This window comes from Ovis canadensis, chromosome 12 (genome assembly GCF_042477335.2).
Source record: "Ovis canadensis isolate MfBH-ARS-UI-01 breed Bighorn chromosome 12, ARS-UI_OviCan_v2, whole genome shotgun sequence".
Lineage (NCBI taxonomy): Eukaryota > Metazoa > Chordata > Mammalia > Artiodactyla > Bovidae > Ovis > Ovis canadensis.
The window spans coordinates 82,030,618-82,048,767 of NC_091256.1; the positions used below are offsets into that span (position 1 = coordinate 82,030,618).

The 18,150-nt window shown below is 52.4% G+C and overlaps 1 protein-coding gene across 1 annotated transcript; it reads right to left on the minus strand.

Annotated features, from left to right (window-relative positions):
* Positions 1-8,943: 8,943 nt before the first annotated feature.
* NENF (neudesin neurotrophic factor) lies at positions 8,944-16,462 on the minus strand. Its single transcript, XM_069544963.1, has 4 exons — positions 16,052-16,462; positions 11,369-11,429; positions 10,426-10,529; positions 8,944-9,484 (listed from the first exon to the last, which is right to left on the minus strand). Exons 1-4 carry the CDS (start codon positions 16,217-16,219, stop codon positions 9,308-9,310), a joined length of 510 nt encoding a protein of 169 aa, XP_069401064.1. The 5' UTR covers positions 16,220-16,462; the 3' UTR covers positions 8,944-9,307.
* Positions 16,463-18,150: the final 1,688 nt, after the last annotated feature.

Sequence of the window (18,150 nt, forward strand, 5' to 3'; positions counted from 1 at the left end):
AGAACTGGTGCATAAAAAGCCCAACACCTCTGCACAACCTCATGCCCCAACCTGTCCTTTTCAGGACTCTATGACTAGGGTCCCGGAAGATCACGCATCCCTGGTCCTCTTTGCAACTCAGCCCACCCCTCTCCTCCTCGGGGACCTGTAAGAGCAGGGTCTTGCCTCTGTTTTCCTGGCTTCTTCCCTTCACCTCATCCCACCCGCAGCCTATCCCCAGGCACAGCATAACGCTAGACACATAGCAGGCGTGTGTTTAGCCACCTGATGTGAAGAACGGACTCACTTGAAAAGACCCTGATGCTGGGAAAGACTGAAGGCCGGAGGAGAAGGGGACGACAGAGGATGAGATGGTTGGATGGCATCACCGACTCGATGGACATACTGCTACTGCTGCTAAGTCGTGTGCAACTCTGTGTGACCCCACAGACGGCAGCCCACCAGGCTCCCGTCCCTGGGATTCTCCAGGCAACAATACTGGAGTGGGTTGCCATTTTCTTCTCCAGTGAATGAAAGTGAAAGTGAAAGTGAAGTCACTCAGTCGTGTCTGACTCTTCACGACCCCATGGACTGTAGCCTACCAGGCTCCTCCGTCCATGGGATTTCCCAGGCAAGAGTACTAGAGTGGGTTGCCATTGCCTTCTCCATCGATGGACATGAGTTTGGGTGAACTCCAGGAGTTGGTGATGGACAGGGAGGCCTGGTGTCCTGCAGTCCATGGGGTCACAAAGAGTCGGACACGACTGAGCGACTGAACTGAACTGAACTGTTGGTTGGTAGATGGATGTGTGAAGTCCAGTGTCATTAATAAATTGTGGAAAGGAAACTGCCTATGCCCTGTGGGAATGGTGAGAGTGTGGAGTGATGTGGATCAGGGAGAGGGTTACGGCTGATGGTTAGGGGGAGGGTCATGGCTATTTGGGAAAACAGGGTGGAAGGCTTAGGCAAGGAGTCAACAGAGGTAGCTCAGAGATCCGATAATGAGAGACTGCTCACTGCCCAGCTCGAATCCTTACCTCAGAGCCCCGGGCGGCAGCATCAGGATTCGGGGGTGATGAACTCAAGCAGCCCAGCACCACTTAGCTGAACTCCAGGTGGGCACCACTGGCCCCATGACCAGCGTCAACCTCTCCTGTCTTTGGAGTGGTTTGCAGCGGCCACCATTCAGGCTGGGAGCTCCCACAGGTGGCCTGGCCCCCGCTGCCTCCCTGTGGGTGAAGCTCCAAGGCTCAGCACCCTGAACCTGTAACGCATGTCAGTAGTCCACAAGTCTCATTCAAAGACCCTCAAGGATTTGAGAATCTCTGCCTGTAGCCAATCATGTGTGTGCATGCTAAGTCACTCAGTCGTGACCAACTCTTTGTGACCCTATGGACGGTAGCCTGCCAGGCTTCTCTGTCCATGGGATTCTCCAGGTAAGAATACTGGAGTGGGTTGCCATGCCCTCCTCCATGGGAGCTTCTTGACCCAGAGATGAACCATCATCTCCTGCATTGCAGGCGGATTCTTTACCCACTGAGCCACCTGGGAATCCCCCAGCCTAGCATTTTGCATTCTAATTCTACCTGCCCAAAGGTCAGCCTCCTCTGGAAGACTTGATTTTCAGGTAGAATGAGACTGCGTGGAAAGAGCGTAGGATGGAAATCAGACTTGCCCTGGAATCCCAGTTCTCCACCCGTTAGTTGCCTATCAGAGGTGTGGTTTCCCTGACAGTTTCCTTAGCCTTCCTGAGACCCAGTTCGTCACCCAGGACATGTTACTACCTCCTTGCAGAGGATCAGACGAAGAGGCAAATACCCAGTGTCAGCGTATAGCTCACACCTGGCTCAGTGAAGTGCCACTCACAGTTGTTACCGACACAGCAGTAAACAAGAGGCGCGTGGGGCCCCAGCATCAGTGACCAACGGCGTGAGTGTGCAGAGGAGGCTGGAGGCTGGGTCCAGCTGGAAGGGGCGCGCACAGGGTGGGCTTGTCTGTGTGGAGGTGACCGAAGCCCAGAAGATGCAGCAAACTCAGTACCCCAGGAGGGAGGGGAAAAGGGGGTGGGGGGAGTCATGCTCAGGAGTGGGGAGAAGGGGCAGCAGTGTGATTGACAGGCCACACACCCCAGCGCACATCCTGGGCTGAGAGCGTCCACTTTCCCACCTCCAGCCACACTCCAGGCTCTGCCTCTCACCCTCCCCTCTCAGCTGCCCCTCTTCCGTCTCTTGGTTCCACCGCAGCCCAGCTTCCCTCAGTCGGTCTGCGGCACACACTGCTTCACCCTTTGGCCGTGCTTTTCCAGATCTTTCCCGGCACCCTCTGCAGCTCCTGCCTCTGCCTCCCACACCCCAGGGGCTTCTAGAACCTCAAGTCTGCAGGAGCCCCAAGTCCTCTAGTCCCCCTGGAGGGGCCACCCGAGAGCAGTGGGGTCACGGGCAGGACCTAGACAGAACCGGGAGGAGGTCTTGGCAGGAACAAGGTCGCAGACCTGGCTGGAGGGTGGGCTTTGAAGTCCTGAGCAGAGACCCGAACAGTGCAGGTGAGGCCTGGGGTGAGCTCAGCACATGATGGGCACGCGTGATCTTAGGCCTCAGGACTGGGTCTCCCGCTGGCAGTCTCCCATGTGAGGTCCTGGATGGGGGTGGGAGGGCGGCTGATGGAGGACCCCCAGTGACCCAAAGGGCAGGGACAGGGCAGCCGCGTGGGGACGAACAGAGGTGAGCAGTTTGGGCAGAGGGGCAGCTCCTTTATGCATTTTTTCCCTTTGGGCATCAGAGCAGGTGGTCCCCGGGAAGCTCTGTGAGGAGGGGCAGCTCGATGGGCCCTGCCCAGCCCACACTGGACACCAATACTCAGGGCCCAGCTTCTTCCCTTCACCCTCAGGCTTTCTGAGATTGTCCACACTGGTTTCCATCTGCTGCAGTGGTTGCCAAGGGAACCACTTACTATTTTTACATGTCCCCACATGACAAGCCTGTGGACAGGCACAGATGTGGTGGGTCGAGGAGGGACCTGGGAAGCAGTGATGCCCAGTGGGCTCTGGAGACCTTGATGGGAGGTAGGAGCTGCCGTGAGGAGACCCTCAGGAGTGGGTCTAGGATTCAGCTCTACATCCCTGGGGGAGGGGCATGCCTAGGCGAGGGGTGCCCCAGGTGTGCGAACACCAATCCATTCTCTCACCCGTTCATCTAACACAGAAGATGCTGTGTGGTGGGCCAGACGGGGGAGAGAGCTGAGATCAGGGCGAGTGCATCTCAGCCTGGTGGAGAGATGGACAAACTAAACACAAATGCTTCCACAGGGTGCCATGGGTACCATCTTGGCAGAGAGGGATCCAGGAAAACTCCTTTGATGAGAGGACATCTCAGCCAGGATAAGGCTTTGCAGGTGATGCGGACAAGGGGTAAGAGCATTCCAGGCAGAGGGACCAGCCTGGGCAAGGGGCCAGGGGAGACTGTGAGTGAGGCACCTTCAAGAACTGAAGTCACTTCTGCAGTGTGGGCGAGGGTGGAAGCTGGGGAGGGCCCCAAAGCATTAGGCGGAGGTGGGGTGGAACAGCTGCATCACAGAGGTACCCCCAGGCACACCTGACATTAAGCCTCTGGCAGCAAGCCTGCGATCCACACAGTGCCCTGGCAGGAGGGGGCGGGGAGGGGCATGACTCCCCATTGCCCTTGGGACTCTGGGGAATCTCCAGGGCTTCCGAGGAACCAGAGAGTCTGAGCTCTTGGAGGCAGAGTCCATCAGTGGAGCTGGGTTGCTGCTCATAGTTGTGGGCTGAGCAAACTAGTGTCCCAGGAAAGGGGAGACAGAGAGACAGAAAGTGCCATAGCTGGCCACCCTGACTTCTTCAACCCCAGCCTGTTCCCAAGACCCCAGACACACAGTTACAGGTTGCTATCACCTCGGTCCATGATCCTTCCAGAAAGTTCAAGAGGCCATCGTCCTTAAGGTGGGGGTAGAAGGGGATGGACACGGGGAGATAAAGTGACACCACCCAGTGTCAGGAGTCCACTCTCACATACGTGCACACCTCATGTACACATGCAACCGAGCCTAATCCTAGAAGTCTTGTGAAACAGGTATTTTGGACCACCCCCCCACCCCCCTATTTTAAAGGTTAGGAAACTCAGGCTCAGAGAAGCTGAATAACTCCTCCAGGATCATCCAGGTAGGAAGTCATGAAATCAGGATTCAAACCAGGTCAGTCTGATGCTAGACCCTATCTCTCCACAAGATGATTTACTCTACAATGTAACTTACAGCTGCTTGCCAGGCACCAAGCTAAGTACTGCAAACCAGAACGCAAGATACCATCTCATCTCCAAGAATCTAATGAGATAGATTACGTGGAGGAATGATCACAGATTGTATTTTCCCAAAATGGCCCATTGCCCCCTGGAGCCAGGGTGGAACTCGATCTGCCTTGGCAAGTAGAAGTCACGCCATCTGGTGCTGAGGCTGGGTAATAAAAGGAGGCATAACCCGGCCACAACGCTGTGAGAAGTTACATGTGGAGAGGACTGGAGCTCCTGCCGGCAGCCAGGCTCCCCATGGGCCCTGTGGTTCCCACTGCGCCCTCTCAGAGTTCCTCACACTCAATCTCTGAGCTCTAAGAATAGCCGGTTCACACCACGGCCCCTGTGTTTCCCACTGCGCTCTGTCAGAGTTCCTCACACACAATCTCTGAGCACCAAAAATAGCCGGTTCGTGCCACTAAGTTCTGGGAGTGATTTGTAAGCCATGGTCACTGGGATGAGAGGTTTGTAAACTGTAAAGTGCTGTACATCAGTCAGATGTAGTTAGTAAACCTAAGTTTGGCATAAGGGGATTGTGTCATCTTTAGAAGTAAATTTTGTCTTAACCAGGGCTCTCCCCCGAAAGCAAAAATGGAGCAGGGGCTTGTGTGCAGGGACCCACGTTTTGGAAATGATCCATGGGTTTGGACAGTTCAAGGGTGTGTTATGGGGGACTTTCATAGCGGTCCAGTGGTTAAGACTGGACTTCAGGTAGTGGAAGCATGGGTTTGATCCCTAGTCAGGGAACTAAGGTCCAGAGTGCTTCACAGTGCAGCAGAAAAAAAATGTGCTATGGAGTGGATTCCCACTGTGCACAGCTGGGGCTCAGCATCTCCTAGGACCCTTGAAGATTGGGCCTCAGCGGGTGGGATTGGTCTACTGGTTTCAGCCCTGTTGGTGAAGGGCTGCCACCCAGATGTTAAGCCCTTGCACTTGCTGTTGGGAATGGCTCGGAGCAGCTTGCCTGGCCGAGAGCCGAGGGGAGAGCTGAGTCCGCACTGAGAGCCGACACCGCATGTGCTGGGCTGACAGACTGTGAAGCGAAGCATAAGAAGTGAACAGCACGCTACAGCCTCAAGGCAGCGACTACCCCACTGTCCCGGACAGAGGCCAGCGGGACCAACCTCTGCCTGGACGGCTTCCCCACCAGCCGTGGGACAGCCTGCTCGCCCGTGCAGCTGCAGGCCCGCGTGAGGCCTGGAAGCCGCTATCCCCCAGAAGCCTCTCTCTGCTGACAGAGCCCCGGCAGGCCGTGCTTGCCAGAGCCTGGGGCTTTGAGGAGCGGCCTTTTGAAGGAAGTCAGTGTAGAGGGTGAGGCCGCTTTATTCAGACCCTTAAGTTTTTTTCCAGGAAGCTTATGAGGTGGTGAGCAGACGCCTGAAGGACACAGGGTGTGTGATTCTGGGGGTCATCTGTCCAAGCTGGGACCGGGCCAGGGTGCCCTCTGCACGATCCCACCTCTGGAAGCTGGCTTGCTTGTCACACCCCTCCGCCAGCTCCTCTGTGGGCCGGTCACCTCCACTGATCTCCGTTATGGGACATTCAATACTTAATGGTCTTCCAAATGGAGAATGAGGTTCCCTGCTCCAGGGCCTTGCTTCCGGCTTGTCCAGCGTTAAGCCTCTTCATCCCGGTTATGGGCCGGGAGCCGCCTCCACACCACCTGCAGGGGAGGCCTGGGCAGGCGGGAGCACATAGGGGGAGGAGGACCTGACTGTGCTCCCCCTGGGGGAGTGTGGAGGGGCTGCCGCTGGCTGGAGGAACTTAGAATTGGGGAAGGACTTCACGAATTACACCACCACCACCTAGCATAGGCCAGGAACTGAGTGTCCCCTCTGAGAGGTTGAACTTGAACCTGTGTGCTTAAGAGCCCAGCCCCCATCCACTCTCCCATCACCTTTCCTTTACCTTCACTTCTCCTAAGGCTTGCTTCCTTGGTGGCTCAGACAGTAAAAAATCCACCAGCAATATGGGAGACCCCATTTCAGCTCCTGGGTTGGGAAGATCCCCTGGAGAAGGGAATGGCCACCCACTCCAGTATCATTGCCTGAAGAATCCCATGGACAGAGGAGCCTGGAGGGCTACCGTCCACAGGGTCACAAAGAATCAGGGGCGACCGAGCGGCTCGCTTTTCACTTTCACACTCCTGGGTATAGATCATGGCTCCTTTCCTCCTGCTTCATTCCAGGGTGATGCATGACCTCCCCACTAGACCCGGGGTCCTCCGCTGGGAGGGGTCCTCGCCTCGGAGGCTGGTGCAGCTCTGTCCCCCAGGTCTGCTTAGGACTGAGGGGTTTCCTGGGATGTGAGAGTTTCAGTGTAAAAGCCAGAAAGTCCGGCAAGTTTTCATGCCGGACTAGACGCTTTCATGTTTGGAGGAGACAATCTCATCAAAAGGCAATTACAGGGGCTTCCCTGGTGATTCAGTGGAATACTAAGACTGAGTTCCCAGAGCACGGTGGGGGGCAGGGGGCAGGGGGGTTGGGGAGAGAGTTGCAGGTTCAATCCCTGGTCCGGCAACTAGATGCCACATACCACAGATGAAGGATCCTTAGTGCCACAACGGAGATCAAAGATCCTGCATGCCCCAACTAAGACTTAGTGCAGCCAAATAAGTACATAAAAATGTTTTTAAAAACCCAGCAGTTACAAGGTGTGCGCTAAGCTCTACTGGACCCCAGAAGCGAAGGCTTCTTGGCAGAAGTGCATCCCGGCTGAGTCTTGTAAGAGGATATAAACCTTTAAAGTGAAGAAGACATGACAAGCAAATGTGGGAGAAGGGATAAATGGGGCAGTAGGCTTTGGGCCCCAGGGATGTGTGTGTCCTGTAGATGCCAGTGATGCAAATCCTCAGGCCAGGCTGTATCCCCTCCCCCAGCTGCACCTCTCCCTAACCCCACCACTAGGGCCCGTCTGGGGTGCCCAGACTTCTGTGTGCTCAGCCCCGACAGAGGCTTACCTGGAATCTGGTGATGAAACACAGTCTTATTCAGAGAAGACCCTGGCTGGGGTGTGGGAGGTGGTCTTTGAAGTGCAGAGCAGGGCAAGAGGCAGAATTGCCCCAGCAGTGGGGATCCTAAGGCCCTGATGGGAAACTGCGCTGTGATGGAGGAGAGGGGGGAAGAGAGAAGTGGGGGAAACAGGAGTCCTGAAAAGTCCCCAGGGACTGGGCTTGGAGACCTCGCTCACCCTGCAGAGACGGGGCTCTAAGGAATGGAATCCTAATCCTTCCATTGCTTGGTGATGTTGGCAGTTGGTGGCACGTAATTAAAGGAAAGTCATCTCTCGGGGGTCCCCAAGGACTTGTAACCATTATTATTCATTCACACATCATCTGTTTCAGGGCAAAATGTCCCAGTACAGACCGCCTTGGCAACATGAACAACTTCTTGAATTCCAGGCCACAGAGTCCTGCCTGAAAAGTTTTAGACCCACTCCTCATGGATGGCCAGTAAGCTCCCAGCTTCTTGGCTGGGACCCAGGAGTCTGCCATTAGTCTGGACACACCAAAGAATAAAGCAAAGGTCAAACCTGGACCTTGGTAAGGATGGGGATGAGTCCTCCTGGAGGTGACTGGTGAGGTAGTGCTCCTGAAAGTCCATCTGAGCCCAAGTGTATCACAGTCTCTAAGGTAGCTCATTGCAAATGCAGTTCCCATGCGGCATCCCAGGAATACTAAATGCTAAGCCTTGGGGGTGGGATATGGGAATCAGCATCTTCAACAGTCACCCTAGGAGAGTCTTCTGCTTAGTATAAAATTCTCTCTTGAGGGGTTAAGTGCTATTTGTTTTAATAAAAGACGAAGTTTTGTGTCAAAGAAATTTGTCTCAAAAAAAAAAAATCTCTGCTATAAAATTTCCAGGATGAGTCTAACGCAGAATTTCTCAGCCTTGGCACAACTGGCATTTTGGACCAGACAATTCTTTGTTCTGGGCACTGTCCTGTGCATTGTAGGATGTTTAAAAACATCCCCCCACACTAGATACCAATAGCATCCTATAGCTGTAACAACCAACCTTTCAAAACAGCTCCAGACACTGCCAGAAGTCCCTTAAGGGAAAAATCCTACCCTCAAAAGAGTCTTTCCTTATGAAATCTGAGCTGAGTTCAGTGCGTTGCCTGTTCTTTACCGTCACTGGAATGACCTCCAGGCCAGGCCCTGCGCACATGGAACCCCCGCCCTCCTCACCACTTTCCAGCTGCAGGTGGAGCTGAAGCCAGTTCACACTGACGTTCTCCTGGTTGTGGTGAAGAGCCAGGCCCTTTAATAGCTCCCTTTCCCCTTCTCCCTTGTGGCTTGTTCCCTGGTGGCTCAGGTGATAAAGTGCAATGTGGGAGACCTGGGTTCGATCCCTGGGTCGGGAAGATCCCCTGGAGAAAGGCGCGGCAATCCACTCCAGTGTTCTTGCCTGGAATACTCCACGGACAGAGGAACTTGGCGGGATAAGTCCATGGGGTCACAAAGAGCTGGACACTACTGAGCGACTAACAGTTTCAGCTTCCCCTTCTCCACCCTTCCTCCTGATGCACCTCCTTTCTGCCACATCTCATGGATGCCTCTGCCGCCTGGCCCCCTCGCTGGCCAGGGAGACAGAAAGCAGGCCAGCAGAGACAAGTGGTGCTAATGAGGCTCTAAGAAATGCCCTGCGGGGAAGAATTCTCCTTTTGTGAAAACAGGAAGTTTATTTTGGTGCTTAAAGTACACACGGCCACAGTAGAAAATCTGACAAGTATAGAACAATATAAAGAAATAAAGGCCACTTGTAATTCCACTGCCCACGAAGCCCCCGCTGACACCTAGGAGGCGTTCCCCTCAGCCACCATGACCTCCCCGCTGGTGTGCAGGCAGGACACCCGGGTGAACAGAACACTTGACCAAGGGTGATGAGAGCCATTCAGCATTCCAGGTGACACACGTGCTCTATTCAGAGCCGGTGGTGACCAGAGGCTGCGAACGCCTGTTTTGCCGGAGATCTTGCGTTGGAGGGTCTCCTCGCCTCGCCTTCCCAGGGCCAAGCTCCTGCCGATCAGAACTCATCCTTTATGTCGAAGTGGGGCTGGTCTTCAGGCTTGAAGTCCAGGTTGGGGCTGCCATCCTCATTGAGGATTCTTCGGGCTGTATAGCCAACGATCGGGTATTTGGCTTTGTACACTCTGGTGAAGACGTCATCCAGTGATTCCAGCTCCTCGGCCGTGAGGCCCGTCTTGGGGAGAAAAGCCCGAGAAACACAGGGTTGGGAATGAATGAATTGGACTTGGCCCCGGCCTCTCACACCTCCTCCCTGCTTTATTCTCCCCATATCCTTCAGGCAAGAAAAAAAAAAAACTCTCTCGAAAATCAAATCGCGGACAGCTGACTCTTTTTGTGTGCTCATGAGTGTTGGCGGGGAGGAGATGGGGGAAGCAGGGGGCCACATCAGGTTTCGGGGTTTGATTGACATGGGAATGAAAGGGTCCAGAGAGCTCCCAGGCGGTGCGGGGGGGCGCCCTGTGCGGCCTGCAGCCACCTCCTCTCTGGAATGACTCTCACCGCTCTCTACCCTCCCCTCATTATAGATCTGCACACCCTCTCCGCTCCACAATTTCTTAATTTGTTTCTGTAATGTTGTCACTCAAGAGTTTGACTCATCTGAGCGACACTGGAGTGAATGCCAGCCTTTCTGTTAGGATGATTGAGATGACCCTGAAATGGTCTTTGTTAAGGCTGTTGTCTCCTTCACAGAAATATGAGCATGGGGGAGCCTCTGCTTCATCCCCTGAGCGACCAGGAGTGGCTTGGGAAGTGGGTCTCAGAGATGAAGAGCAAAGCACCCAGGGGCTAGGGGTGGCAGGGGCAGACTGTAAGGGGGGTGGCACTGCCAAGGCAGGCGGGAGCCAGACTGTGAGGATCACTGAGCTTGATCACAAGTGCCCAAGAGTCTGGCCTTGACTCTGCAGGCAGTGGGGAGCCATGGAGCATTCTTGAGCAGGAACGTTAACAGCGAGATCTCTACTTTAAGAAAACAACCGGCTATCAGAGGGAATGGACTGGAATGTGAACCGACTAGTTAGGAAGCTTTGCTATTGCCCAAGGGTGTGTGTGTCAGGGGGAAGGCCATGGCCAAGGAGGTGGGGCACTCTGACAGAGGCTCAAAATCTGGCTCACGGTGTCATGGGTGAGGTCTGCAGGGTCCAGGGACATCTTGGCCACCCCTCTGGTGGAGTCCTTCCCGGTCAAGGCGTTGTAGGGGGCTCCTCGTCCATAAAACTCTGCAGTGGGGAGGACAGAAGAGGATACGAGCGGGTGTGCACAGAGCAGCTAGGAGGGGGTGTGGGGGGGGCTTCCAATAACCCCCCAATCCTAGAGAGACCCCGGCCTGAGAGGAGGGTCGGCAGTGAGGAGAGGAAGTCCAACAAGCCACCCCAGCCATCTGCTTGAGTCCCACAGTTCAGAATATGGAATAAATCATACATGCTGGGCCGACAGGTAATTTTTTAAAAAATATAAGATGAAAACAATCTCTTAAAAATATCTAAAATGTAAATAAGAGGAATGTTCTATCTGCCTAAATGCTCATGGAAGCCAAGTCTATTTCCATACGTCTTTGGTTTGGTATCAAATAAACAAACAACAAACCATTACAAGACAGCTTCCGTGATACCAGCTATAGTTTCCATCACAGAAAACACGAAAGGGCATTAAAGAGCTCTACAGTGTTCCATGATCTCAACCCTTTGCTAAGTAAAGGGTTTTTGCTAAGGCAAATCATCCAGTTTGACTCTGACTCTAGAGGCAACAGGGAGCCACAGAAGACTTTTGAGCAGGAGCATGACACTGTTAGAGAAACACCGCTGAAGCGCAGAACTGACAAAGGCAATGCGCTCAGGGACTTCCCGGGCAGTCTAGCGAGGGTTTGATCCCTGGTCGGGGAATTGAGATTTTGCAGGCCACACAACACAGCCAAAAAGAAAAAAAAAAAAACAAAACTATGAACTCACTCTGGAGGGAAAGGACCTGCCCGTATTCCCTCTGCTCCCTCACCCCTAGAGCGCCCACTTTGGCCACCACGCCCCCCAGAGGTAAGGGTTCATGAAAGCAAGCCACTTACCCTTTCCAGAAGTGACATCGAACACCACCCCCTTGACTGCCATGTAGATGGGCTCATCTTCCTAGAAAGCAAGAGGGAAGGTATGAGGAGGAAGCAGAGAGCCCTGCTCTTTTGGCTCAAGTTAGTAAAGTCTCTTCCCATCATGGGCAGCGCAGGGGGCGGTGGGTGAAGTTACAAAGCAGCCGCTGTCAGCCAGCCCTCAGCCAGCATATGACCCTACCCACAGAAGCACGCCCACCCACGAAACCTGGGAAAAGTTACGAAGCTTCACGACAAGTCTATGGCAATACCTTTCTTTTAAAGAAAAATCGGGAGCTGAAGCAGCTCTATTCAGATAAAAATTCAAAAGAATATTGAAGCTACTTAAATCGGTTTAAATTTCCTCTCATTTTCACCACACGTGGATGTAATCAGTGCAAATGAGCTATGATATGTTTTGCTTCTTATAGGTAATATTAGTTCATACAAACATTGTCATGTGTTGAAATAACCAAAACAGCTGTCACTTAAACAGCTCTATCGTATTTTAGTTATGCTGTACCTGTTTGTTTACTATTCTTCTATTTTGGCTTATCTGGATGGTTTCCAATTCCTTAGGACCATAATGGCAGCATTACGCATACCTTTCAAGTCACTTTCTAATGTGTTGAGCTATTTCCTTGAGGCCTATTTCAATATATCGAATTCTGGGGCCCAAGTAGATGAACAACATAATCACTTTTTATATTTTACCAGTTTGTCCTTCAAAAAGCCATCTATGGTGCTAGAAATATACAAGCAATGCCGTTTCCTTGCAGCTGTAACCATGGGTTTTACATTTTACTTTTTGCTATATTTATGGGTATTCAAAAGGAAGGACAGAAAATAAAATGTAGTTCCTAAGTGACAGGTAAGGACTCTGGAGGAATTTTAAGTTAAAAACAGATATTGTATATTAACACATATATGTGGAATCTAGAAAAACAGAACATGCTAAGTCTCTTCAGTCGTGTCTGACTCTGCGTCCCTTTGGACTGTAGCCCGCCAGGCTCCTCTGTCCATGAGGATTCTGCAGGCAAGAATACTGGAGTGGGTTGTATGCCCTCCTCCAGGGGATCTTCCTGACCCAGGGATCGAACTGGCATCTCTTGTGTTTCCTGCGCTGGCAGGCCAGTTCTTTACCACTAGTGCCACTTGGGAAGCCCCCAGGACACAGTAGGTTCTGTGAAAGACCCCAGCAGCTGGGACCCCTGTCTTTCGAGATCTCCAATCTGAAGCGTCCACCAAAGATTCTGTGCAGCGCCCTGCCGGGAGTCCGAGCTCTCAGCACAAAGTGCACCGCAGAGTCTGGGACACGAGGGTCTGCCCTGGCTCTCATCCAAAATGACTATCATACAAATGAGACTCATCACTAGATGTTTCAGAGAGACTTGTTTACAAAGTCCACCATCCCACAGCAGAAACTCTTGGGAGTCAGATGTGTTTTGCAATTCAGAATTTGTCAGATTTAGAAAGGTGTCATGAGGCACATACCAGAACACCTACGGGGGTCTGAGGAAGCACCCTGTCATCAAGGATATCAGCATTTCACAGTAAAGCATAAAGGTGAATAGTCACACTAAGTAGGATAAATAAAGTCTATAAATAGACTTGCGTAGCTCCAGCAAGGTTCCATTACGAAAAGCGTTCAGATCAGGCAGGGTTTCGCTGTCAAATGATATTAAAAAAAACCTTCTGCTTTTCAGAGCTCCTTTTCTTCGATTTCTGAACTGCATAAGAGGATTACGGGTCTGTTATACAGCCTCTTGTTTGTATCTTTAATAATAAACTAATAATAATATTAATACCAGCTAAGATTGCCTAAGGTTTACTGTGCTAAGACTACTCCAGGCCTCAGCTAAGCACTTTGCACACCACCATCTCATTTAATTCTCACAAAACCCCCACACAGAATAGGAACTCTTATTATAGCCAATATGATGGCCAGTTTTATGTGTCAATTTGGATCGGTGACAGTATCCTTATTCAGTACTTATCTAGGTATTGTACAGAGGTATTCATGTAGACGCGATTAATATATACAACTGTTGACTTTGTGTACAGAAGATTATCCTGGATAATCTAGGTGAGCCTGATACTATCAGTTGAAAGGCCTTAAGAGCCTTTGAGGCTTCCCTGAGGAGGAAGAAATATACCACCAGTGGACTGCAGGATCTGTTCCTGCCCAGAGGTTTCTCGCCAGCCCTTTCTGACACCCCGACCTACTCAATTCAGACTTACCTAGCCAGCCTGCATGATCACATAAACCAATTCTTGCAATTTAAAAAAAAAAAAAAATATATATATATATATATATATATATATATATATATATATATATATATAGGGACTTCCCTGGTGGTCCAGTGGTTAAGAATCCAAGCTTCCACTGGAGGGGGCATGGATTTGCTCCCTGGTTGGGGAACTAAGATCGTGCATGCCATGTGGTGCAGCCAGTATATACATATTTATACAATAGATACACACACATACATACATAGATAATTTTTTAAACTGGTTCTGTTTCTGATGGAACCCTGACTGATAACAAGTATCACAGATTAAAAAAAAAAATTGAGACTTTAGCTATTTGCTCAAAGGGACTCAAATCCAGATATGATTCAAACGTCTAATGCTCTAATGAGCATTATACAAAGTTAACACTTCTGAGAGTGAAAGGCGATGCTATTAATAATTATCCCGGGACAATAGGCATAAACCAGAACTACCCAGGGCAAACCTCAGCACAAGGCAGTTAAAACCAGCTGCACTGAACTGCCTCTTTCCCCTCTTACTACAGACATCCTCTGGGCTCCATACCCGAAACAGTTTTTCCCTTAACCTGCTACCATCTCAAGTTTCCCTCTCTCTTTCCCACAGCTGAGCATCCATCAATAATACCTGCATAAAAAACCAAGGGTCTTTATCTTGCAGCCTAGGCATGGCTGCTGGATATGACAGCCACTTAGAACTCCTTCTTCCCTTGGGTTCTGTGCTGGGGGTCCCTAGGATCACCCCTAGATTTGGAGATTCATGAGAAGGACTCAGAGAATTTGGCAGAGTTGGACTCAGAGCTAGTTTATTACAGCAATGTAGCAAGGATACACCGCTGGATCTTAAGGGGAAAGGACACAGAAGGAGCCTAGAGGAATCTACCTGTGGACTTTCTTAGGCTGGCCCTCCCAAGAGGGGGTCAACAGAGCATGTTCTTTCCCTGCAACAAAATGCAGTAACTCATGTATGTTTCTGCCCAGGGAAGCCCTGGAGAGCTTCAGAGCCCAAGGTCTTTACTGGGGGTCCACCATGCATGGTGCAAGCCCTGTCTGCCCAGCACTGTTCAACATGAACACACAGTTTGTACAAAGAGTCCAGACTGAGCCCCCTTCATCTGTTAGGGAAGTGCAGAACACCTTGGAAATCCAGACACCAAGCCAAGAGCCACTCTTGCAAGTGGGCCTATCTAAGGATGGCAGGCCTGCAATGTTAACTCTTCCCTGCACAGATTCCCTGTTGCTCCAAACGGGGGTCCTTTAACATCCTGCCACATCTTCGTCACACTCCTTTCGCATTCTCAGTGACTCAGGCTTCTAACCAACCTCTATGTACAGTGATATCCAAACTAGCACCATTGCCTAGGGCCCAGGTTTCTAAGTCCCTCTTGTGAACCTAGGCCCGCTAAGGCTACTAAACTTGGGGGTTAGGGAGCCCACAGCAGAGGGTTTTAAAGAGAGAATATTAGGTTGCTTCCTTCTTCTACCACTATCTGGTGGCATGCCTCCCTTTGCTCACAGTATAAAAGCAGGAGGTTGATTCCTATCTGCTCTGAAACGCTATCCTTCCCTGATTTCCCCACCTAACTCTTCCCCATCTCCTGACCTAATTCCAGCTCCCATGGTCCTTCTCCTGGGCAGCACCCTGTTCGCAGGCTCCACAGCCATCACACTGGGCCCCACCAACCAGAATGGTCAGGTGACTGTGAGGGGTATCCTGGAGTGCTGACCAGCTGACGGGGTGGGATATCTCTGTTTCTAACCTTGGATCTCCCCCTCTGCCGGCTCCCCCAGCTCTGGTCTAGCCCTAAGAGCACCAGTACTAAAAGCCAGTTTGAGGAGTCCGGGAATAGGGAGGCTGGAAGACAGAAGAGCAGGGAGAGCCTGGAGCAGCCCTGGGCCTGCCCCCACGCCCGCCTAGCCCAGGGGCAGGCCTTGCTGCCCCTTCTCCCTCCCCGGGAGGAGGCAAAACTGTCTGTCCCCAACTGAAGCTCACACTGAAAACAAAAAAGTTTCTCCGTTTACTGTACTGACTGAGAGTCAAAATGCGTCTCAAGGAAACAGCTCCAGGAAAGAGAGAGAGTGAGAGGCGCGGGGTGGCTGTTCCGGCCCGGGAAGCCGGGAGCCAAGCGCCCCGACGGCTGGGGACCTCCCCGTGCCCCCAGGCGGCGATCAGGCCTGGACAGAAGGTCCGGGCAGGCCTCGCGCCCCGCTCGGGGCCGGGACTCCGGGAGGAGGCGCTCCCCGAGGCCTGCGCCTGCCCCCCCGCACCCCGAGGCCTGCGCCTGCCCCCCCGCACCCCGAGATCTCTCCCGCGCTCCGCGGCCTCCCGGGGGGTCTCTGCCCCCCGTCTCCGCTTGGCTAGACTCGGCCCAGTCTCCCGGCCCGCGCTCACCTCCTCCCCGCTGTAGCGGGCCAGCTCCTCCTCCGTGAAGAGCCGCACCGGGGGACCTCGCTCGGCGGGACGCGGCGCCTGCCCGGCCCGGGCTGCGGGGAGCCCCGCGGCCAGCGCCACGACCAGGGCCAGCGCGACCAGCCGCCGCCCGGGCGCGGGGCCCGCCATGGTGAGCGCGCCGAGCCCGGCCAGGGTCGGCCTGGGCGGCGGAGCCCGAGCGCGCCCGCCCCGCGGCCCCGGAGCCCCGCCCCCGCGCGCGCCGGCCCAGTGGCCGGGAGGCCCGCGAGCCTGGAGCCGAGAGCCGGACTCCGTGCCTCCCGCGGGCGGCGTCCCGCGCTCGGCCACCCGGACTGGAAACTTGGAGCTGGGATGCTGGGGTCTACAAACTACAGACTGAAAATTTCGCCAAAGAGTGGCACGTGTCGCAGCAGTCCCTTGTGTTAAGATTACAGGGTTGACTCAGCCCAGCATTCCAGCACCAAGGAAGATGTATTTATAACCTAGGACCCCAACTTTCTAAATTCATTTTTACTTTGGGCTGATTTTTTTCTTCCCAGTTGTGTTTAAATTTCGGGTCTCCAAAGGATTTTTGCAAAGGTGGGGCACATCAAAGACATACCCTGAAATAATAATAGCTAACATGGGAAATAGATGGGGAAACAGTGGAAACAGTGGCAGACTTTATTTTGGGGGGCTCCAAAATCATTGTTGATGGTGATTGCAGCCATGAAATTAAAAGACGCTTACTCCTTGGAAGAAAAGTTATGACCAACCTAGATAGCATATTCAAAAGCAGGGACATTACCTTGCCAACAAATGTCGGTCTAGTCAAGGCTATGGTTTTTCCAGTGGTCATGTATGGATGTGAGAGTTGGACTGTGAAGAAAGCTGAGTGCTGAAGAATTGATGGTTTTGAACTGTGGTATTGGAGAAGACTCTTGAGAGTCCCTTGGACTGCAAGGAGATCCAACCAATCCATCCTAAAGGAGATCAGTCCTGGGTGTTCTTTGGAAGGACTGATGCTGAGGCTGAAACTCCAATACTTTGGCCACCTCATGTGAAGAGTTGACTCATTGGAAAAGACTCTGATGCTGGGAGGGATTGGGGGCAGGAGAATGGGACAACAAAGGATGAGATGGCTGGATGTCATTACTGACTCGATGGACGTGAGTCTGAGTGAACTCTGGGAGTTGGTGATGGACAGGGAGGCCTGGCATGCTGTAGTTTATGGGGTTGCAAAGAGTTGGACACGACTGAGTGACTGAACTGAACTGAACATTTGTGCAAGGGTGTCTTAATTTATTCAGCAAATGCTTTTTGAGGGTTTCCACATACCAGGTCACTGGAGACACATTGCTGAAGAAGGCAGATCCATGCCCAGCAGAGTCTACGTTCTATGGGTGAAATAGACAAAAGTAGTGTGAGGTGGTGATGGATGCTAGAGAGGGGGGAAAAATGGGCAACTGAATAGGGAGCATTGGGAATTGGAATTTTAAATAGGCTGAGGGGGGAAAGCCCCAGGGAAGACAGTATTTGTATAAACGTCTAGAGGACATATGCTCAGATGGTAAAGAATCCACCTGCAATGCAGGAGACCTGGGTTTGATCCCTGGGTGGGGAAAATCCCCTGGCAAGGAAATGGCAACCCCCTCTAGTATCCTTACCTGGAGAATTCCATGGACAGAGGAGCCTGGCAGGCTACAGTCCATGGGGTCACAAAGAGTCGGACACGACTGAGGAACACACATGCGCACTATGGGAAATGAGGGAGGTAGCTCGGGGGCGCGGGGAGCAATCCTTACAAAGGGGAAACTACAGAAATGCTGAGGAAGGAGAGTGTCCTGCTTGTTGGAGGTACAACAAGGAGGGAAGAAGGGTAGATGGTGAGGTTGAGGGGTAAGGGGGTACAGGGAGCTGGAGGCAAGGGGCAGATCTTGTGGGGCCTCACAGCTTTTTTTTTTTTTTTTTTAATGACTTTGGCTTTTAGGCTGAGTGAATGGAACAGAGGAATGAGTTAAAATGTTTATGGAATGACTTTGACTCCTGTGAGGAGAAAAGACAGAAGTGGAAGCTACTGTTAGAATCCAGGCGAGAGATGA